This window comes from Rhinoderma darwinii, chromosome 11 (assembly GCF_050947455.1).
Source record: "Rhinoderma darwinii isolate aRhiDar2 chromosome 11, aRhiDar2.hap1, whole genome shotgun sequence".
In the NCBI taxonomy this organism is placed as follows: Eukaryota; Metazoa; Chordata; class Amphibia; order Anura; family Rhinodermatidae; genus Rhinoderma; species Rhinoderma darwinii.
The window spans coordinates 18243784-18267556 of NC_134697.1; the positions used below are offsets into that span (position 1 = coordinate 18243784).

At 44.9% G+C, this 23773-nt stretch overlaps 2 protein-coding genes across 3 annotated transcripts in view; both read right to left on the reverse strand.

Moving 5' to 3' along the window:
• Positions 1-10234, reverse strand: part of PYROXD2 (pyridine nucleotide-disulphide oxidoreductase domain 2) — a 75472-nt gene extending 65238 nt beyond the window's left edge. The window contains exons 1-2 of one of the 2 annotated variants that reach the window (XM_075843077.1): positions 10149-10234; positions 8708-8822 (exon numbers count right to left, since the gene is read on the reverse strand). In XM_075843077.1, the coding sequence (XP_075699192.1) occupies positions 8708-8822 (115 nt within the window). In that variant the 5' untranslated portion in view covers positions 10149-10234. The remainder of the gene's footprint in view (positions 1-8707; positions 8823-10148) is intronic. The other variant, XM_075843078.1, reaches the window with a different exon arrangement.
• Positions 10235-14344: 4110 nt separating this feature from the next.
• The window catches only part of HPS1 (HPS1 biogenesis of lysosomal organelles complex 3 subunit 1), a 73865-nt gene continuing 64436 nt past the window's right edge, over positions 14345-23773 (reverse strand). The window contains exons 29-31 of the mRNA XM_075842711.1: positions 22158-22271; positions 19926-20008; positions 14345-15362 (exon numbers count right to left, since the gene is read on the reverse strand). Coding sequence (XP_075698826.1) covers positions 15200-15362; positions 19926-20008; positions 22158-22271 — 360 coding nt within the window. The 3' untranslated portion in view covers positions 14345-15199. The remainder of the gene's footprint in view (positions 15363-19925; positions 20009-22157; positions 22272-23773) is intronic.

Consider the following 23773-nt stretch of genomic DNA (forward strand, 5'->3'; position numbering starts at 1 on the left):
ATCATGACTATCAAGGGGCCTGCAATGCATTTTCCATTTAGGAGTCTGAGAAAGCTGGACCACAACCTCTAATGAAATAGAAATGGTGGCCATATTGGTTGTCACGAAGCTTTCCTATAAGTAAGAAATGGCTAAGTGGAAGATGAACACACCGATCAGTCATAACATTAAATCCACCTGCCTAATATTGTAAAGATTGTACTCGTGGCATCAAAACAGCTCTGATCCGTTGAGCGTGGACTCCACAAGACCTCGGAAGGCGTCCTGTGGTATCTGGCACCAAGACATTAGCAGCAGATCCTTTAAATAAAGTCTGTCAGCAGTTTTGACCCCCAAACCACTAACAAAGGTAGTTAGCTAATGTGGAAAGCAGTGTAGACATACCTATGTTGCTGATCTTAGTCCTTGCATAACTGGTAAAAAGTAGTTTCCATCTCCCACGTACCGTATGCGAATAACATGGCAAGTGTCTGCCAACCCGGGAAGTGTCCTGCATTCTATGCTGTAAACCATCCCCAACCCTTCCCCTCTACTGTTAATTGATGGCTCTACTGGTCTTCAGCATCATACGTCGGGCTAAGGGCCAGTAGAGGAGTCAATCAACAATCAGCTCATTTGCATACAACGCATTGGGTCGGTGTTAACGGCTGGGGGAGGGGGGTAAGCTGCTGATAGATTCCCTTTAAGTCCTGTAGGTTGTGAGTTGTGGCCTCCATGGATCGGACTTTCCAGCACATCCCACAGATGCCTGATCGGGTTGAGATCTGGGAAATTTGAAAGCCAAGACAACACCTTGAACTCTTTGTCATGTTCCTCAAACCATTCCTATAAAATGTTTGCAGTGTAGAGGGGTCATTATCCTGCTGAAAGAGGGCACTGCCATTAGGGAATACAGTTACCATGAAGGGGGCACTTGTCTGCAGTGATGTTTAGGTAGGTGGAACGTGTCACATCCACATGAATGGCAGAACCAAGGAGAACATTGCCCAGAGCATCACAATGGTCTCCACTGGCTTGTCTTTTCCCCATAGGGCATCCTGGTGTCATCTCTATCCCAGGTAAGCGACGCACGCACACCCGGTCGTCCACATGATGTAAAAGAAAACATGATCCATCAGACCAGGCACCTTCTTCCAATGCTCCATTTCTGATGTTCACGTGCCCATTGTAGGCACTTTTGGCAGTCGACAGGGGTCAGCATGGGCACACTGACCGGTCTGCGGCTATGCTGGCCTAAACACATGTGTTCTAACACCTTTCTATCATTGCCAGCATTAACTTTTTCAGTAATTTGTTCTACAGTAGATCTTCTGTGGGATCAGACCTGATGGGTTAGCCTTCACTCCCCACACACATCAATGAGTCCTGGGCGCCCATGTCCCTGTCACCAGTTGTCCTTTCTTGAATCACTTTTGGTAGGTACTAACCACTGTAAACCGGGAACACCCCACACGACCAGCCGTTTTGGAGATGCTCTGACCCAGTCGCCTATCATCACTATTTAGCGCTTCTCACAGTTAGGCCTTATTCACACGAGCGCTGCGCATCTCAGACATGAAAAACTGCCGAGGTGCCGAGGTGCATCCGTGTTCAGGACTGCGGGACGCGATGTCACGCATCCCCCTTAGTCGAGAGTCTATGGAGGGATGCGTGATGCACGGAAAGAACGGACATGTCCTATTTTCGCACGGTCTGTTGAAACAATGGCTGTGTGAACGGCCCCATTGAATTACATAGGTCCGTGGGATGGTCACTGTTTCAACGGTCGTCCCACGGACGTTTAACACGCTCGTGTAAATATGCCCTTATTCAGATCCTTACACTTCAACTTCAAGAACTGACTGATCACTTGCTGCCTCATATATCGCCCCCCCTTGTCAGGCGCCATTGTCACCTGATCATCAATGCTATTCACTTCACTGGTTTTATTGTTATGGCTGATTGCTGTATTCTGGAACCTGCTCATATGTTTTAGGGTATGGTCACATTGCCTATTTTCAGCCGTTTTTCGGGCTGTAAATGCCCCAAAAAATGGCGAAAATACGGGGGGCTGAACACCTCCAAACATCTGGCCATTGATTTCAATGGGAAAAACGGCGTCCTGTTCCCAAGGGGCGTATTTTAAAAACGGCCGCATAAAAAAACGCCTCGTTAAAAGAAGTGCACGTCACTTCTTGAGCCGTTTTTCATTGACTCAATAGAAAAACAGCTCCAAGAATGGCCGTAAAAAAACACAGCAAAAAATGTGAGTTGCTTAAAAGACGGCTAAAAATCAGGAGCTGTTTGACCTTGAAAACCACTTCGTATTTTCAGACGTTTTTGGTTAAGCGTGTGAACATACCCTTAGGCTGTCCGAAAACCTGCAGGTTTTGAGCAAATTTTTTTAAGCAGTTTTTGGAGCAAAAACCATTAGTAGATTTAAAAAAAAAAAAAAAAAAAAAGAGGAGAAGTAGTATATGTCCTCTATTCCCTTTCTGCCTTTATGATCCAAATCTAATTTTAGCTTCAAAAACGAAAAAAAAAAACAACAATCTGATCAAAGCTTGCACGTGTACGAGCATCTTATGTCTACGCAAATTTCCTGATCAAGAGAAAATTGGATCCAAAACAAGTGATGAGCACGCGGATGGTTTACCACTAGAGTGCAGGTGCAGACGTGTGATACTTTACGGTAACAGGCTTTGCAGGATATGACGGTGCAAACACCATATTTTAGATACACATCCTACTGTGATGGTAAAATTATTTGCAAATGTTTTTGTTCTTTTTTTTGGCATCCTAAAACTTCCTGTTTTGTGTGAAGCAAGAGCATGGTTTCAAACATTATTACAAATCTACACTAAAAGATGCCACGTACAACAACTGCAAAAAGATGCACAGATAAAATAGCCACATCCATGACTTAAAGAGGCTCTGTCACCAGATTTTGCAACCCCTATCTGCTATTGCAGCAGATCGGCGCTGCAATGTAGATTACAGTAACATTTTTGGCCAAGTTATGACTATTTTTGTATTTATGCAAATGAGGCTTGCAAAAGTACAACTGGGCGTGTATTATGTGCGTACATCGGGGCGTTTTTACTACTTTTACTAGCTGGGCGTTAGGAATGGGAGTGTATGATGCTGACGAATCAGCATCATCCACTTCTGTTCGTTACCACCCAGCTTCTGGCAGTGCAGACACACAGCGTGTTCTCGAGAGATCACGCTGTGACGTCACTCACTTCCTGCCCCAGGTCCTGCATCGTGTCGGCCACATCGGCACCAGAGGCTACAGTTGATTCTGCAGCAGCATCAGCGTTTGCAGGTAAGTAGCTACATCGACTTACCTGCAAATGCCGAAGCTGCTGCAGAATCAACTGTAGCCTCTGGTGCCGGTGTCCTCGCTCGTCTGACACGATGCAGGACCTGTGAGTGACGACACAGCGTGATCTCTCGAGAACACGCTCTGTGTCTGCACTGCCAGAAGCTGGGCGTTCTGAAGAGAAGTGGATGATACTTCTCATCAGAGCGCCCAGCTAGTAAAAGTAGTAAAAACGCCCCGATGTACGCACATAATACACGCCCAGTTGTACTTTTACTTTAAACACGCCCACTTGGACTTTAGCAAGCCTCATTTGCATAATTACAAAAATGGTCATAACTTGGCCAAAAATGCTCATTTTTTAAAAATAAAAACGTTACTGTAATCTACATTGCAGCGCCGATCTGCTGCAATAGCAGATAGGGGTTGCAAAATCTGGTGACAGAGCCTCTTTAAGTTGAATCTCCACCCATCATGTCATTTTTAGGTCAGAATATGTGTGCTGATGAATTTCTTAATATATTTCTAGTGGTTGGAACTTATATTTTTCTGATGCAGAGTTCCAAATACACTGCATAGACGTAGAGTTAAAAAATAACATTCCGGATGCCTGCAGCCACCTCTAGGGGGAGCACACTGCATACTGTACATACATCAAACTCAGTAATACAGTATACACCAAGCTCCCCCTAGTGGTGGCTGCAGGCATCCAGAATGTTTTAAACATATGTCTATGCAGTGGATTTGGAGCTCTGCCTCAGAGAAACAAAGCTTGGACCGCTATAAATATATATTAAGAAATTAATCAGCACATATACAGTAGATTAAAAAAAAATGGTATTAAAGGGTGGACATAAAGTGGTATTCCCATCATTAGAATCAGTAGGAAATACCATCACTTTGCAATCGGTGGTAGTTTAACTGTCGGAACCCCCACCGATTTGGAGATTGAAGATTACAGAGATTGAATTTAGCACTGTGGCCCCTTCATTGTTTTTACCTGCACAGCGGTGCCCACGGCCACTTGCTGTGCAGAGAACTGTAGATCCCTGGACAGTGAGGCGACAGGGAGCGCTGCTCTGCAGGGAAGAATAATGAAGGGGCTGCAGCGGTAAATCAGCACTGCGGTCTCTTTATCATTAGGATCGGTAAGGGTTCTGGTAGTCGGACACTTCCGCCGATAGCAAAGTGATGGCATTTCCTAGCGATATGCCATCACTTTATAAGATAGGAATACCTCTTTAAATCCGATTTCACACGTGCAGTTTTTGTTGCAGTTTTTTTTTAGCTAAGCACATGAGTGGATCCTAAAGGGTATATTCACACAGTGCAGTTTTTAAAGCCACAACCATGAGTAGATTAAAAAAAAAAAATAGGCGTAGTAGAATCTTTCCTATATACTTTTCCACCCTTAGGCTATGTTCACACGGGGTACTTTGCCGAGTTTTTTGACGCGGAAACAGCGTCGCAAAACTCGGCAGAAACGGCCCGAGAAAGCCTCCCATTGATTTCAATGGGAGGCGTCGGCGTCTTTTTCCCGCGAGCAGTAAAACTGCCTCGCGGGAAAAAGAAGCGACATGCCCTATCTTCGGGCGCTTCCGCCTCCGACCTCCCATTGACTTCAATGGGAGGCAGGAGAAAGCGTATTTCTCGCTGTTTTATGCCCGCGGCGCTCAATGGCCGCGGGCGAAAAACGGCGCGATAATTGCCGCGAAAATCGGCGTGCAGGGAGAGGAATATCTGCCTCAAAGTTCCAAACGGAATTTTGAGGCAGATATTCCTCCCCCAAAATACTCCGTGTGAACATAGCCTTAAGATCCACTCCTGATTGTGGCTTCTAAAACTGCATAAAAAAATTACACGAAGCTGCCCTGTGTGAATAAGGCATAGGTGTATTAACTCCTGTGTTTGGCTCGAAGAAATGCATCAAAAACTACATGGGTGAAGGCTGCATTTTAGGATAAGGCATTACAGCTGCAACAATTGGACTCTGTAAATATCCTATTCACATTTTGTTTTTGAACACCGCACATTTTTGGGGCTTGCTGCAGTTTGGACTGTATCTTAGCACAAGGGAGAGGGAAACAAAGTCCCCCTCTTGCTTGTGCCGAGCTCGGCTTCTCCTTTTGATCCAAAATTATGTACAGGACCTGAGGGCAAATATCCCGAATGTGAGGTGTAAGGGGCTTCTCACGCAGCTAACATGGCCCCAAACCATTTTATTCTTGAATCACCTGACAGAAAATGTTAAAATGTTTATTTTGGAATCACCTGATAGTGTGACGTCTCATAGGAGGATGAGAGCTGTACAAGTTACGAATAACAATAGCAAAACTAAGATCCGTACACCCACTTGCCACATTATATCCACTTCTTCCCTTTCCACTGTTGTGTAGCATATAACTTTGCTTCACAATGGTCTCTGATTTACTGTACATATAATGCGGGTTGAGTGATTTCTAGCGACGCCACCGGGCATGATGGGGTCCGTGCGGTCATGTGCGGTTGAGGCGGCCATTGGCACCCTGGGAGCCTTGGACCCCGGTGGCCGCCTGAACTGCCCCAATGATGATCCGCCACTGACGACAAGCCTTCTTTACCGTGAGAACGGTGAATCTATGGAGTAGTCACCGCAGGAACCGTCACAGCAGGGACAGTAGATGGCTTTAAAAAAGGCTTAGATAATGTCCTGGAACAAAAAAATATCAGCTCCTATGTCAATGTGTAGAAATTTTTCCCTTCCCGTTTCCCTTCCCTTGGTTAAACTTGATGGACATGTGTCTTTTTTCAACCGTACTAACTATGTAACCCCTTTGAGCAGAGCGCTACCTGAAGCGCTGTGCCCCGAGAAGCTCTTGACATCACTGTCAAAATATATGGACAGTGAAGTGAAGTTAGGAGCTTTGCAATGCCATAATCCCCAGTCATAGCATCGGCAACGCTCTGGCCAGGGATTCCGCCCCTAGAGAAGCCCCTGACGTCACTGCCTATATATGGACAGGGATATCAGGGGCTAATGGACAGTGACATCAGGAGCTTCTCCAGTCCCTTCCAATGCTCTGGCCGGGGACTCCGTAGTTGAAAGCCCCTGACAACACTGTCCATATATGGACAGTGACGTCAGAGGCTTCCAAATTCCCCAAAGACGACATTTAACGCGTCAGACGTAAGTTCCGATGTTAAAAAAAACGTAAACTATATGTTCTTTTTGCGGGATCCCTCTGGATGGAATAGTCTTCGAAGCTATTCGATCCTTCATGAAAAAAATAATGTATACCAACGTACACCAGCCCAACAGACATGTTTAGCGTGTCTGTCGGGAGCTTTTCCGACGTACACGCTAAATGTAGACCATAAACGCGATATAAATGAGGCGTAAAACTTACAGGTAATAATGCTAAGAATACCAAAGCATTATACCGGTGATTGTGGCTTCAAGTCCCCTAGTGGGACCAAAAAAAAAGTGAAATTAAGTTTAATAAAGTTTATTATAAAAAAAAAACTAAAAAAAACACCCAAAAAAAGAAACTTTTTTTTAATATTTTTTTTTTATTGTTTAAAAATAGTGAACATACATATAAGACACCGCTGCTAAGATAACGAGCCGCAGAATAAAAGAAACAATGGCGTGAAAAAAAAAGATGGGGAATTTGCTTTTTTTTCCCATTCCCCCTGAAAGTTTTTAATAAAAGTTGTTCAATAAATTATATATACCACAAAATTGTACCAATATAAACTACAACACGTCCCCAAAAAACAATCCATCATACGTCTAGGTCGACACAAAAATAAAAAAAGCTATGGCTCTCGTAATGTGTCAACACAAAAAATGATACTGTTTTTATAAACTTTTAGGCTGGGTTCACACGTGGCGGAATTTCACTTAAATTCCGCTGCGGACACTCCGCAGCGTTAATCCGCAGCGGAGCCGTTTGTCCATTGACTTACACTTTAATTTAGCAGTGTTCGTTTAGACGAGGCGTAAAATTCCGCTGCGGAGCATAGGCTGCGGAGCGGAATTTGGTGTCCGCAGCATGCTCTGTCTGTTGCGGAGCAGTGGCGGACTCATGGCGGAATTTCTCCATTGACTTCAATGGAGATTCTAATTTCCGCAATGAAGTCCGCAGCTGTCATGCACATGTTATGTGTGCTGCGGATCCGTCTTGCTTTTTTAACTTGACATTTCTTCATTCTGGCTGGACCTATGTATTTCTAGGTCTACAGCCAGACTGAGGAAGTCAATGGGGCTCCCGTAATTACGGGAGCGTTGCTAGGAGACGTCAGTAAATAGTCACTGTCCAGGGTGCTGAAAGAGTTAAGCGATCGGCAGTAACTGTTTCTGCACCCGGGACAGTGACTACCGATCACAATATACAGCAACCTGTAAAAAAATATAAGTTCATACTTACCGAGAACTCCCTGCTTCTGTCTCCAGTCCGGCCTCCCAGGATGACGTTTCAGTCTAAGTGACGGCTGCAGCCAATCACAGGCTAATAACAGGCTGCAGCGGTCACATGGACTGCCGCGTCATCCAGGGAGATCGGGCTGGATGCCGAAGGAGGGACGCGTCACCAAGACAACGGGCGGTAAGTATGAATTTCTTTGACTTTCACAAGGGAAAGTGCTGTCCCTTCTCTCTATCCTGCACTGATAGGGAGAAGGGAAGTACTTTTACCGCAGTCCGCAGCAGCTAGTCCGCATCAATTTACTGCACATTTTGTGCAGATCCGCAGCAGAATCTGCAACGCAGATTCTGTGCGGCATTGATGCGGACAGTTGCGGAGGAAATCCGCCACGTGTGGTCATGCCCTTATGTGTGCAAAAGCACTAAAACATAATAAAAAATGACACTTATTCGTGCCGACCTGTAAAATAAAAAGTTAACGTGTTAACGGTAAATAGTGCGAAAAAATTTGCAAAAAACATTGACGGAAATCCTTTTTTTTCTATTCCCCCCTCAACAAAAAGAAATGATTAAAAGTCAATGAATTATAAGTACCTCAAAAAGGTCCTAAACGTCAACTAATGTCGCAAAATAACAGAAAAAAAAAAAGAAAGAAAAGCTACGGCTCTTGAAATGCGCCAAATAAAATAGCAAAAAAGGGGTTAAAGGGGCCTCTCCGAAAGGAGACTCACATGGTAACAAAACAAATCTCGATCCTTTCAAACAGCAGATTTAACAAAATCACAATTTCCATCAAAAACATTCACAGGATCCTAAAATTGTGACTACACGGACCGCTAATAATTGTATTTCGTGACATTTAATGGACAATAGATCCCTTCTTAAAAATCCCAGGAGCCCGAGAGTTAAATCCGTAACATTCCCTGCTGTGCAAACAGACGACAGTACCCGGCACAGTAACGTTATCGACAGCACGGCCAAACGACAGGGGACTTTACCTCCTCCAATGATCACAGCGTCATATTTCGGCTTCGGCTTTCCTGAAGTTTTGGAATAAGCTCTTACGCCGAGGCATCGGATTTGGTTCAGATGTTGTGAGCCCATCGCCGGCATCTTTGGGCATCAAGGGAAAGAAATGTGAAATTTTCTTTAAACTGTTAACGTTATATATTGACTGCCGGGTGGACTTTGCTATTAACCTGAAATTTACAGCTGCAATTTTTTTTTTTCCCAGCAATGGGATCCTTTGTGCAGAAAGTACAACCCAGCGTGTAAGCGTGATGTAGGCAGGTCTCAGAATAGAAGGCTGGACTGGAAAGCCATGCCAAAGTATTTCTGCTATGTTCTTGCAGCGTCTTGAAAAGCTTGCATTGAATAGAGTAAAATTCCATAGGGTAAAGTTTACGCTGGTGATAAAAGAAACTCAATGGCCCGGCGATTATAGCTCAGGGAATATAAAACGCCTAGGTAACACGAAGGCTGGGTCCTCATGTAGCATAAACGCTGCAGAATTTCCGTAGCGGAATTCCGTGCGGAAATTGACAGTGAATTAGATTTAACATATTTCTGCCAGACTGAAAAAAAAAATGCAGAAAAGTCATGCAGTAAGTGTTCTGCGGTGCGATTTTCAATTCCTGCGTGTTTGGGTCTCAGACTTGAATGCCCAGCGTTAATTCCGCACTAAAATAGGCAAGTTGATTTTAGGGCTCGTCCACACGCTGCGGAATTGCCGTGTTTTTTCCAGCCGGAATTTCGGACAGAAAAAACGCAGCGGAATACAGTAGCAGCATAGTGGATGAGACTTAACAAATCTCATCCACACGCTGCGTAAAAATTCCGAGCAGAAACGGACCTGTGGTGAGTATTTTTCAGACCTCAGCACGTCAATTCCTGCTATGGAAAGTGTGCAGAATTGCTGCGTTTTTCAGAGATGTTTCCATCTCCTCACATTGGGAAAAACACAGCAAAATACGCACCATTTTCTGCCCTAAAAACCGCAGGAAATGGTGCGTTTTTGACGCAGCGGAATGTCTGCGTTTTCCAACAGAAATTTTCTGCAGCAATTTTGTTACGTGTGGACAAGCCCCTACACAGCGGAAAGACAGTAAATCCGCAGGTGCACATAAAGTTTGCTATAATTAATGCATGAAACTAAATCCGCAGGTAAAACCTCTGCGTGAAAACTGCAACGTTTCCGCAGCAATTTGCCAGCGTTTTTTGGAAATCTTGCTGCAGATTTTCCGTTGTGGGCACATACCCTAAGGGGAGATTTATTAAGACTGGCGCTTCATATGCCAGTCTTAAACTAAAGCACGTGGCCAGGTATGGATTTGCGTTAAAATTTGTGCCATTTTCTGTCTTTAGTAATAATAAATCTGTTGGAAAGCGTTTGTTCGCGGCCCTCCCGAGTTATCCCCGACTACTTTTAATCTAACCTACCCAACGTATGTTAGTAAGACGTACTGTAGAGCAGGGATCCCCAACATCATAGAGGACGGCCTCCTAAGATGATGTTTCATCCCATGTGACCGCCGATGCAGCAACGTCATCCCAGGAGGCCGGCCTGGAGGAACACAGACTTCTGGGTAAGCATTCAGAGTTGCGTTTTTGCGGCGGAATCAATGGAAAAAACCCACAACAAATAAGCAGCATTTCCGCAAATACAATTGACATGCTGCGGAATAAAACTTCGCACCGCACGTTTTTTCCGCTCAGTATTTACGCAGCGTGCGGATGAGATTTGTTCTCTCTCATCCACTTTGCTACTACTTTATTATGCTGCGGATTTTTCACGACTAATTCAGTTGTGAAAAATCCGCTGTATTTACGCAACGTGTGAACTGACCCTAACTCCCCCGACCGCAACCCGACACGCCCTGCCCGCTGGAAAAATGTTCTTACATAATACTGGTCCTTGGTGTAAAAAAGGTTGCGGACGGCTGCTGTTGAGGACAGATGGAGGGGGGTATGACTGCAGGATCAGACTACACAGGGTTTGTTTGTCGTTTGAACCATTGAGACACATATCTGCATAGGAGCTGTATACACAAAACGATAGGAGCTTTTTTTGTAGACTTTTTGCAACAGTGCATTGGAGCAAAAACCGGTTGGAAAGTGTACGTAGCCGATACCTTTTAAGAGGAGATCGATTTTACTGCAATGTAAACTTCACGATTTTTTTTTCTCTGACGATTACATTTGACACGGACAACATTTGCTCTGTGAAGCTTCAGAATAAATTTCTTCCAAAAATAAAAAAAACAATACAACTTTGTCAATATGCGTCTATTTGTTCATGGGGAGTTTAAATATGAGCTCTCCTGACATGTCTGTTTTAGTAAATACTTCTATTCTCCATAAAATCACAATTCTGGATCTTCTTTTCATCGAACTCTGCATTGTGCTGTTCCTCTGTAAGGCTGGATTCACACGAACGTGGCGTTTTGGCGGACGCAAAAATGCAGCGTTTTGCGCGCGCAAAAACCACTTGACAGCTCCGTATGTCATCCGTGTATGATGCGCAGCTGCATGATTTTCGCGCAGCCGCCATCATAGACATGATGCTAGTCGACGTCAGTCACTGTCCAGGGTGCTGAAAGAGTTAACTGATCGGCAGTTAACTCTTTCAGCACCCTCGACAGTGAATTCCGATCACAATATCGAGCAACCTGTGAAAAAAAAAAAAAAAAGTCGTTCATACTTATCGAGAACTTCCCACCCGGCCGTTGCCTTGGTGACGCGCCTCTCTTGACATCTGGCCCCACCTCCCTGGATGACGCGGCAGTCCATGTGACCGCTGCAGCCTGTGCTTGGCCTGTGATTGGCTGGAGCTGTCACTTGGACTGAATTGTCATCCCGGGAGGTCAGACTGGAGGAAGAAGTCGGGAGTTATCGGTAAGTCAGAACTTCTTTTTTTTTTTACACGTTCATGTATATTGGGATCGGAAGTCACTGTCCAGGGTGCTGAAACAGTTTAACTCTTTCAGCACCCTGGACAGTGACTATCTCCTGACGTCGCGTACCGGAAATTTTTTTGAAGAACCTGGTGAAGTTCGGTTCGGTTGTCCGGGTTCGCTCATCTCAAAGACACTCCGTTTGGATGTTTGCAAACAGAAAAGCACGTGGTGCTTTTCTGTTTACATTCATCCTTTTGACAGCTCTTGCGCGAATCTTGCTTCCGTGCGACATGCGTGGTTTTCACGCACCCATTGACTTCAATGGGTGCGTGATGCGTGCAAAACGCCGAAAGAACGGACATGTCGTGACTTTTTTTAAGCGGACTCACGCTGATGAAAAATCACGGACATGTCTGCACGGCCCCATAGACACATATAGATCCGTGCAACGCGCGTGCAAATCACGCGCGTTGCACGGATGTTTTTCCCGTTCGTCTGAATAAAGCCTTATTCCTCCTAGAAATGTATGAATAAATTGACAACTGGGTGTTACCAGTGGAGGTAGGTGGAGGGTCACTACACTGTCCATTCAGTGCCCAAAGTCTAAAACGGTGTAGAGACACGCCCCCAACTGGTAACACCCAGTTTTCAATTTATTCAGAAATTTCTAGGAGGAATAAGAGAGGAACGGCACAACGCATAGTACTAAAAAAAGATGCTCCAGAATTGAGATTTTATGGGGAATCCAAGTATCTACTAAAATAGACATGTCAGGAGGGCTGACAGGTCCTCTAAGTAAAAACCACAAGGTTTCTCCGTAAGGCTCTGTTCACACTGGTGTTGTTTTTTTTATCACAAAAGCCATGGTGCTAAACGGATCTGTAGTAGGACAGATCCGAACAACTTTTTTTCTTAATCATTTTTTTTATTGACTTTCCTCCTATAGTATAGGAGAAATAAACAATGTCTCAAAATACAATAAGCGTCAATTGAGATATCTTGAACGCGAAACATGCAAGAACTAAAAAGTAACAGTTATGGGGGAATCGGAGGTTAGGTGGAGGTAGGTGGTCCTTGGGGAGACAGAAAAGGATGTGTTTGGCCATATGGTCATGGTAAAGTAGGGTGGCCCATGGAAAGAACCTTTAGGTTAATTAATTAGGGGAATCGTATAGCGTTCTGGGTTGGGTACTGGGGTTTTTTAGGAGGATAGTAAAAAAACTTTTTGACTAATTTTGAAAGTATCTAAAGTCCTCCGTGAAGGGGAGTTGTAGGGTTTCCTCTAAGGCCTTAATCACACGAACGTGTGTGTTTTGCACGCGCAAAAAACGCTGTGTTTTTTGCACGTTGCATTTCCCTGTGTCATCAGTATGTGCTGCGTGATTTTCACGCGCGTATCACGGACGTTAAACACGTTTGTGTGAATAAGGCCTAAGGAGGGAAAGACACGAATACCATGGATATTGATAAAATGATTTCATGTAAGGAGACCCTCTAATATAAGCGATAGTGTAGCTTCTGAAGTAGCTTTGCATTTTTTTATTAGGGGTGGGGGGCAGTTGAGCTGTGTAATACTATATGGTATCTGGGACCCCAAGACCACATTGTAAACGATCTATGAAAGGTGGATTTATTGATTTAGATGGTATGGCTCTATCACTCAAATGTAATGATCATGCGGTGGACTGTGCTTAGATAGTGTCCAGGGACGAGGATGGGAAGAACTCTAATATATTAACAATCCGGCCAGACATGATATATGGTGTCTACTCCATTCCTCCAATTTTCTTAAATGAGTTAATAGTGGGGGGGGGGGGGTAATTGGCCGCATATTACGTAGATATATTGTTTGTGAAGTGAATCCCTAAAGATTCTAAAGAGAAAATTTACCGGAGGAAAGGAAAAGAAGATTTTAATGTTAGTGGGTGAGATTGAAGGTCCGAGATTGTGATTAGTTAAGAACAGAGAATCTGGACAGGCCCTTTAGGTGATTGGTGAAGTGAGAACCATGACTAAGTACTGAGGGGTTCGAAACGCATAAGCGTTCTTTGCCCGGGATTTTATTTGTTTTATCATTTGATACCAATAAAGCAGCATTAAATTTTAACTTCGTTGTGTGCCGAACCCATCCCTAGAATTTCTGGACCCTTGCCTACCTCTGACGTAGATCTCCTGTCCGCAGCACCGATCAAAAACAGAGACGTGGTGTTCTACTCATCAGAGGTAATATTTTTTTCTTGTGTCTATTATATACAGTTGTAGCCGTCTTTATCTTGACTGATAACTTGCGTCAGTGTAATATCACACAACAAAAGCCATTGAAGAGAACGTTTCTTGCCACTGTGTATTTAATGCGTTAAAAGTCAAGATAAAGATGGCTACATGTGTAAGGAGCTCTCCATCGAAGAGACCGAAAAGATGTAGGTCCAGGACCGTGAATTTAGGGCCTTGTGCATGTTAAGGGCGAGAAACATGACTGTGATTTTACGGGTATTGCAGTTGTGGATCAGGTGGGAAAGGCATCTGGATACGGTCTACGGCCAAACGGAAAGTGGTGGAGCCCTCCAGATCTTTGACAATTAGGAATCCAAAGTCTCAGTTAAGACGAGTGGCCAATATTTTGTCTAGAAGTCTGATATAGACTTATGACTTGACTTATAACGGGGTCTGTTCGAGTTGGTCAAGGTCTCCGTCATTTTGACGCTCCATGCTGCATTATTATTAGGCAATACAATTAAAATGCTTTAACTCTTTATTATTTCCTTTGGCAGGTTACAAGGTGCATTATCCACACCACCTGCTTATAACAGTAGAAAATCCTAAAGTAATTTAAAGAAATAGAGATTTAAAGGGGTATAACGGTTATAATAAATTATCACCTATCTACTGGATCGGTGATTACTGCTGCATTGATGAGGATCCAACCGCTTGGACCCCCACCAATCTCCAGAACGGGGAGCCGTGTCCCCAATTCCCCCCCCCCCCCAGCATCAAGACCACTGCCAGGAGGAGGTAAATGGAGCGGTAGTCTAGCATGTGCCCTGCCGCTCAATTCAAAGTCTATGGCACTGATGGAAACTGCTCCCACTTGTGCACAGTATATGAGACATGACTCCAAGATAAGATCAGTTCACAGGGTACTTTTGGTTCATACATTGATTTGCCCCTTCTTAGTTTGTTTTGCCCTTTATGTCAAACCTTAAAGTGGTTTCTAGACTAGAAAAAAAAAGGGTAATTTTTTTTTCTCCCCAGAAACAGTGCAATCCTTGTCCATTGACTGTGTCTGATACTGCAGCTCAACCAAATTTACTTGAAAGCTGCAATACCAGACATGACCCATAGACAAGGGTGTCAGTGTTTCTGAAAAAAAAAAAAAAAAAAGTTTTTTGTTTCGTAACCTCATACAACTTTTTTAACTTCCCATCTTCAAGCACGACCCCTTTTCATCACTGCACGGACTGGATTCCTCTAAATTTATTTTCTCCATAAAAGCAAGAAATTGTCAGTACAGTACGGAGTACATGTGTGTAACTGCAGTGGGTGGAGCCAAGACGACGGCCGGTGAGACAGTCCCTCCTTGGCTGCTGCTTCGCTTTAAAGGAGAGGTATACGGGAAGGCTCCCACAGCTTACGAGCCAGGTCACGGCACTGCTGTATGATGAACTCCGGCGGGATAATGCCCAGGTGCAGGGTCAGCAGTTCATAGCACTTCACTAGTTCTGTCTGGTGGTTTTTGCTGTAATATCGAAGTAATTTCCTAGAAAAAAAAAAACCAACAAAACTGAAAATAAATATCCTAGTGCACGTGGCGCCAACCTGCAAAATTCCAAAACAAAAGCAAAAATAAATAAAACAGATTTTATTTTTTTAAATGTCTTTGTCAGCACATTGCACACTAAGGCTGGGTTCACACACACTATTTAAGGACGTAATTCGGGCGTTTCAGCCCTGAATTACGTCCGAAAATGCGGCTTAAAAGCGTCGGCAAACATCTGCCCATTCATTAGAATGGGTCTTACGATGTTCTGTGCCGACGGTCATTTTTTTTACGCGCCGCTGTCAAAAGGCGGCGCGTAAAAAAGACGCCCGCGTCAAAGAAGTGCCTGTCACTTCTTCAGACGTAAATGGAGCCGTTTTCCATGGACTCCGTGGAAAAACAGCTCCAATTACGTCCGTAATGGACGCAGCGTCAGGCGCCTGCACATGCCATTACGGCTGAAATTACGGTGCTGTTTTCTCCTGAAAACAGCACTGTAATTTCAGCCGTAACAGACGCTGCCGTGTGAACATACCCTAAATCTTCTCCTATTGAGTCCCCAACATATCTGCGCTGCTGCCGCCAAGATAATATTCAGGGAGTCCGCTACGGAAACTCAGTTTTTAACTGGAGTAACTTTTTAAATGGGATCTCTCTCCATAGACCTCTCCTTGATATGTGCCAGCCACTGTGGTGACCCCCCCTATTTGACATCCATGTACCCCAACAGGGAAAATGGACATGGGTTGTTATGAAGGCCAGGGGTGCACTTAGGGTTGGTTTCCTAGTAACAGGAAGTAACTCTTTCTGCTGTCACTAGGGGGAGCTCATTGCATACTGATTTATTATGGAGGTCAATGTGAGCCGTATAGATCCCTATGAAGTGAGCTCCTCCTAGTGGTGGCTGTACGCAAAAATAATATGATCACGTAACTCCGTGGCTAAGTGAAGGGAAGCTGGGGATCTGGAGTGAAGTATCAGAAAAAAAGGAAATGACCTGCATTATTCCCTGCACAATCCCAAATCACCAGGAATATTATTAGTTAACTAGGGTTACCAATCATCTGTAAATTCCGTATGATGGAGTGTAGGGAGTATTTTAAGGCTCTGTTCACACAGAGTTTATTTGCAGGCGGAAACATCTGCTCATTTTGAGGCATATTTTTACCTGCCGGCACTCACTTTGCCACGAAAACCGCTTCCTCTGACTCCCATTGATGTCAATGGGAGGTGAGAGACGGAAACGCCTGAAGAAAGGGTATGAAGAAAGGGCTCGCGGAAAAAAAAGCCTCCGCCTCCCATTGAAACCAATGGGAGTCGTGTTCGGACTATTTTAGCGTTGTTTTTGACGCGGTTTCCGCTTCAAAAACAGAGCTAAGAAACTCAGTGTGGACAGGGCCTAACAATCCTACCGTTGGCACCAATGCACCTGCAAACCCCCTTTCTAAATCCCTTCAGCTTGAAATAAAGCAATCCGTCTCCTCGTAATTGAATGTGCGCTGGTTATTCTGGAACGTCGTGCTTAAACACGTGGAATACCGGCACATTTTCCCGTTAGTAAGTGAAGCGAGATAAAGAAAAGCTCTTTGCATCTAATTAACATTTAAACCAATTGTTGATAGAGAGACAATAATATAAAATCTCCCCGGAGCTCTTCACAAAGACAATCTACAAGTGTTTCTTCTCCTGAAGCAGTAAATATGAAATTTGTGGGGTGGGGGGTGAATTATAAACAGGACGGGTCACACGGCAATAAAAACATGCGGTTTTCGGATGCATGTTTGTTATGTGGTTCTAACCGCACTTTAATCACAATGTGTGAAAAGACCCTAAGGCTATGTTCACACAGAGTATTTTGGGGGAGGAATATCTGCCTCAAAATTCCGTTTGGAACTTTGAGGCAGATATTCCTCTCCCTGCACGCCTATTTTCGCGGCAATTATGGCGCCGTTTTTCGCCCGCGGCCATTGAGCGCCGCGGGCATAAAACAGCGAGAAATACGCTTTCTCCTGCCTCCCATTGAAGTCAATGGGAGGTCAGAGGCGTAAACGCCCGAAGATAGGGCATGTCGCTTCTTTTTCCCGCGAGGCAGTTTTACTGCTCGCGGGAAAAAGACGCCGACGCCTCCCATTGAAATCAATGGGAGGCGTTCTCGGGCCGTTTCTGCCGAGTTTTGCGACGCGGTTTCCGCGTCAAAAAACTCGGCAAAATACCCCGTGTGAACATAGCTTAAGGGGGAGCTCACACTGAGTTTTTTTTTATGAGTTTTTTGACGCGGAAACCACGCCGCAAAACGCGCCAAAAAATGGCCGAAAATGCCTCCTATTGATTTCAATGGGAGGCGGAGGCGTTTTTTTCCCGCGAGCGGAAAAACCGGCTTGCGGGGAAAAAAAAAAAAAGAAAGGGACTTGCCCTATAATTGGGGGTTTACGCTTCTGACCTCCCATTGACATCAATGGGAGGCAGAGAAAGCGTATTTCGCTGCGTTTTATGTTTGCGGCGCTCAATGGCCACAGGCGAAATACGCTGCAAAAATCGGCGTGCAGGCAGAGGAAAATCTGCCTCAAAATTCCAAACGGAATTTTGAGGCAGATTTTCCTACTGCAAAAAACTCTGTGTGAACTCACCCTAATGCACACGACCGTATTTTTTCCCACCCGTAAATACTGGCGTAAATACGGGTCCGGTGTCACACGTATTCCACCCGTTTTGCACCAGTATTTACGAACCCGTGCTCGTAAATATGGGTCCGGTGTCACACGTATTCCACCCGTATTTACGAGCACGTTTTTGGCAGCAAAATAGCACTGCACTAATCGGCAGCCCCTTCTCTCTATCAGTGCAGGATAGAGAGAAGGGACAGCCTTTTCTGTAATAAAAGTTAAAGAAATTCATACTTACCCGGCCGTTGTCTTGGTGACGCGTCCCTCTCTTCACATCCAGCCCGACATCCCTGGATGACGCGGCAGTCCATGTGACCGCTGCAGCCTGTGATTGACCTGTGATTGGCTGCAGCGGTCACATGGCCTGAAACGTCATCCAGGACGTCGGCCCGGATGTCGAGAGGGACGCGTCACCAAGGCAACGGGCGGGAGACCGGACTGGAGGAAGCAGGAAGTTGTCGGTAAGTATGAACGTCTTTTATTTTTATTTTTTACAGGATAGGGGATACATGTCTTGTTTATGGCAGAGCGGGGAGATACCTCCCCGCTCTGCCATAGTTTTCATTGTAGTCCCGGCGGTAGTTACGCCACTGGGCTGTGGCCTGCAGACCGGGTAGTTCCCTGACCTCGCCTCACCTCGCAACGCTCCCGTAATCACGGGTGAACACACGCAGCCACCCATGATTACGGGAGCCCCATAGACTTCTATGGGATGCCCGTGCCGTTATTACGGCATGAAATAGGGCATGTTCTATCTTTTTTAACGGCACGGGTACCTTCCCGTGAGCAAACGGGAAGGTACCCGTGGCTAACAGAAGCCTATGAGCCCGTTATTGCGGGTCGTAATAACGACCCGCAATAACGGGTGTTTTTACGGTCGTGTGCATGAGGCCTAAGGCAGAGGCGTAACTTGAAGCTCCTGGGCCCCAATGCAAAATCTGTAACATTGCCCCCACCTACCATTTATAATAATGGTGTGGTCTTATGTGGCCGAGGAGCCCTAGGGTATGTTCACACTGAGTTTTTTGAGATTTTGATCTGCCTGCACGGCGTGTTTTTCACCCCACAGCGGGCAAAAACTCTGCAAGAAACGCTTTCTCTGCCTCCCATTGAGGTCAATGGGAGGTCAGAGACGTAAACGCCCGAAGATAGGGCATGTAGCGGTTTTACCGCTCACGGGGAAAAAAGGGCCTCCGCCTCCCTTTGAATCAATGGGAGGTGTTTTCGGATTTTTTTTGCTGCGTTTTCCGACACGGTTTCCGCGTCAAAAAACAGGGCCTTACACACACCGTGGGGTTTCTAGTTTTACGCAAATAAAGCTTAACATACTTTGTCTTTCAATTACTCATCAGTTTCAAGATCTGTGTGAGTAGTCAGTGACTAAAACCATACTGATCCTGTCCTACTAAAATAGACCCTGAAATTACAACAAGATGCAAAAAAAAAAATTGTTCCATTCACTGCCAGCAAGCATAGATCTTCAAGATGCAGAGGAGTTGAAAATCACAAAGTATAGTAAAAATTATACTGTTGTTTTTCAACAACTGGAAAGCCACATGTTGGAGACTACAGTTTTCCAAGATCTCTGCCTGCTGTCAGCGCATGGGAATATTCCAGTCGAGACCTAATATTTCTGACAGCTGGTAGTTTGCTACAATTGTATCCAGTCTAGACAGTCCTCTGGGAGCTGAATATATGTAACAGCACAAATCTCTCTCCTGTCCTGTTGTTTACTACAAGGTATCAGTGTAGGTAAAATTTTTCAGGTGTTCTTATTCGCTGACAGCAAACATTGATCTTTAAAATGGAGAGGGATTGAAGCACAAAGTATATTAGAAAGTTGCTTAACTGGTCATAACGGATAGGCAAGTCGTCTTTTTGGGTTCAAGTAACAAATTACCTATAATATTCTCCCGCGAGCATTCCTATTGGAGCAGCATCATCACCTAGTACCGGGACATCAATGGCTTCCAGCTTATCACCCTGTTGTATAAAGAAAAACAATGTAAATATGTCCCAAGACAGAACATTCCTAGGACAAACAAGAGCTCATTACCACCAATATTCATTTCCATCAATTCCTTACCAATCCCTACTCTCTCTAACAGCCTGTGCCCAATGAAAACTGGGCATGAACTATTTACTGAATGGTCGCTCCTCATCCCTATTAATATACAATGCCAACTGATGAACCACCGCAAAACTCCATTTGGTTTGATTCAGCCAATAGTCAGCAAAATCAGGGGCGGACATGACATTAATGCATCTGCACAGGGGCTCTACAAGAATGGGGGTACCCTAGAAAATAAAAGCACTTCCCACCGTTGGCTAGATTTTCTTTTAGGCGTCAGAGGCCTCTGTCTATGGTCGGCCTGATGTCTGCTCCTCGGGGTCAGTGCTGGATTATAGTTCAATAGTATCCATTCAATACCTCTATATGCACATAGTCGCCAAGTGTCCCGAATTTACAGAGACCGTCCCGGCAAATTACTGTCCCGGCAGTGTCCCAGCATCTGCCATATTCCTTTGTATCTGCGTCCTATGGCAGAGCAGGAAACTATCCACTCCCTGCTCGAACATTCACTACTCCTGGAGCGGAATCCCCGGTCAAAGCGTTGCGGTCAGTCTGGCCAGGGATTACGCTTCAGGAGGGAGCACCAATGGCGCCATCTACAGTGTGAGTAGCGCTATCTACTAGTGTGTGTGTAAAGGATCTGCCAGACAACTTCTGTGTATACGCCCATAGGTAATCAGTCTGCACCTGAGTATGTCTCTGAGACTGACTCCATCTTCCACCACTCAGGATGGCAGGCTTAGGAGTGGGAGAGCCTATCACAGCCTGGCCAGACGGAGCTAGCTCCCGCCCTCTGTCTATTTATACCTGCCTTTCCTGTTCCTCCTTGCTTGTGATTCTTCTCGTGTGGTTTTCTGGCCCAGCTACAGCTTCTGACTATTTGTTCCTGCTCCATACTGACCCTGGCTTACTGACTACTCTCCTGCTCTGCGTTTGGTACCTCGTGCACTCCTGATTTGACTTGGTTCGTTCACCACTCTTGTTGCTCACGGTGTTGCCGTGGGCAACTGCCCCATTTCCCTTAGCTTTGTGTTCCCTTGTCTGTTTGTCTCGTGCACTTACTGAGCATAGGGACCGCCGCCCAGTTGTACCCAGTCGCCTAGGGCGGGTCGTTGCAAGTAGGCAAGGACAGAGTGGTGGGTAGATTAGGGCTCACTTGTCCGTTTCCCCACCCCCGTCATTACAGTGTGTGTGGCATTATCTACAGAGGGGCCATGTGGCATTATGTACAGGAAGCAGCGTGTGGCACTATCTACTGGGGGCAGTGTGGGGCACTATCTACTGGGGGCAGTGTAGGGAACCAACTACAAGGGGCACTGAGTGTGGCACTGTCTATGCTGGTTTTTACGCTATCAGTAGTGGTCAGCACATACTACCTAGCCCTAGTGATAAAGTGCAACATCGCCTGCCTGTATAAAACCAGTGAAAGATACCCACCACCATACTAGTTGTCAGCCAAACTAATGAAGACATCTTTATTTGTATGCAGAAATGCTGTAAAGATAGTCACACCCACCAGATAAACCACACCCATAAGACACACCCACCAGATAAACCACACCCCATGTGTCCCTGGAAAAAAAATTCAAAATGTTGGCAACTATGTATGTAGCTCGATCCTGTAGGAACGGATACATGGAATTTGGGCCTATATCAAAATCCCACCAAAGAGCATATAGGGCCCGGAGATAAATAAATCCAGTACAGCCCATGTCACATAACTGGCACGCCACATATTTTTCAGACACATAGCGCTCTGTGGAAAACAACTAGAAACCGGCCCTAGCGCCGCACTTGACTTTACGTCTACATATTTTTCTGAATAATGTAGGTGGTCACCGGAACGGCATGCTGCTGCTTCACAATAGGCTCCAGTCCCCCTCCCCTCCCCACGTGTATGGTATTTTCTTGTACAGACTCCATATGTCGGATTATGAAGCATTTTGCAGCATTATTATACAGAAAAAAAATAACTTGATAATTAACAACGTATGACTCATCCCGCTTCTGTGCAAAGGGGAAGTGGACAAATTAGGAAATGATATAAAAGTCACTCACAGCTTCATTCTCAAACCACAGGAAATAGCAACAATAAAAATCCCCGTCTCGAAATGTGAGTGTCGTGTAGCCCTTCTGAAGGTACCGCCGAGACAAACCAATTAGGAACCAAACCTAGGAAGAGACACAATTCATATAACATCATAAGTCCCCAGAATAACAAATACTTAATGTATTAAAAGGCAAAACTGATACACTGCGTTATGCCTAGTGCAGGGCCTGAGGGGGCGGAGCGTGACACAGGAATTCAAAGAACACCAAAGAAAAATCATGAACCACTACCCAGCCCCCACACTAGGTATAATGTAATGGAACCGCTTGATCTGGAGTGTTCCTTTAAAGGGTAAACTTTTAAAAAACTTTTAATATTTCATAGGGACATGTCAGAAGTTTTGATCGGAGGGGGTCCGAGCACGGAGACCCCCACGATCACTATAAGAGGCAGACGTACTCAGGTGAGCGCTGTGCCGCTATATTTTTGATAGACTTTCCTTGGAAAGCTGAGCGAGTGGTGTACGGACAATCAAATTGCATCCTAAAATAGTTTTGCGGCAGCAAGTCGCAGACAAGTTGCAAGCAATTTTTGTCATGAGACTTGTGCGCAACTTGATATTGCACAACTAATGTCGTCATGTAGCCTTAGCCTAATGTTAAGAACTGTCCTCTTCCAGGAATCCAGCCCTTGCTATAGGATCATCAACAGAAGGACATAATAAAGGGGGGGGGGGGAGAGACCCTGCTGGGACCTCTCTCTATAAGCCAGATCAAAGAAATCGCTACAAGGAGAGGGTCTTGCTCAGTATGACAATGCAGGACCATGTAATATATGGTCGACCATTCACTTTAATGTGCGCCATGTAGGACTACATTTCCCATGTAGTAAAATAACAGGCCATATAGAGTATCAGCTGTTATCACCAGATAGGGAAGGTGGACCCACCACGATCAGCTGACCACTGGGATGCTTCATTCGGGTTGTCCAATTGGTCAGAATGTGAAATTAAAGATACTCTGTCACCACATTATAAGTGCCCTATCTTCTACATAAGGAGATCGGCGCTATAATGTAGGTGACAGTAATGCTTTTTATTTAAAAAAAACGATCTTTTTTTACCACTTTATTAGCGATTTTATATTTATGCTAATGAGTTGCTTAATGCCCAAGTGGGCGTATTTTTACTTTAGACCAAGTGGGCGTTGTACAGGGGAGTGTATGACGCTGACCAATCAGAGTCATACACTTCTCTCCATTCATTTAGTCAGCGCATAGGGATCCTGCTAGATCCTTATGTGCTGTCTTACACTAACACATTAACAATACTGAAGTGTTTAGACAGTGAATAGACATTCCACGGGATGTCTATTCACAATCTCTGCACTTCGTTACTCTGTCTGTGGTAGTTACAGCAGAGGAAGCGTAATCTCGCGAGATTACACGGTAAATGACAGGTTACAACAAGATCACACTTCCTCTGCTGTAACTACCACAGAAACAGTAACGAAGTGCAGAGATTGTGAATAGACATCCCGTGGAATGTCTATTCACTGTCTAAACACTTCAGTATTGTTAATGTGTTAGTATAAGGCCGGGTTTACACGAGCGTGTGCGTTATGCG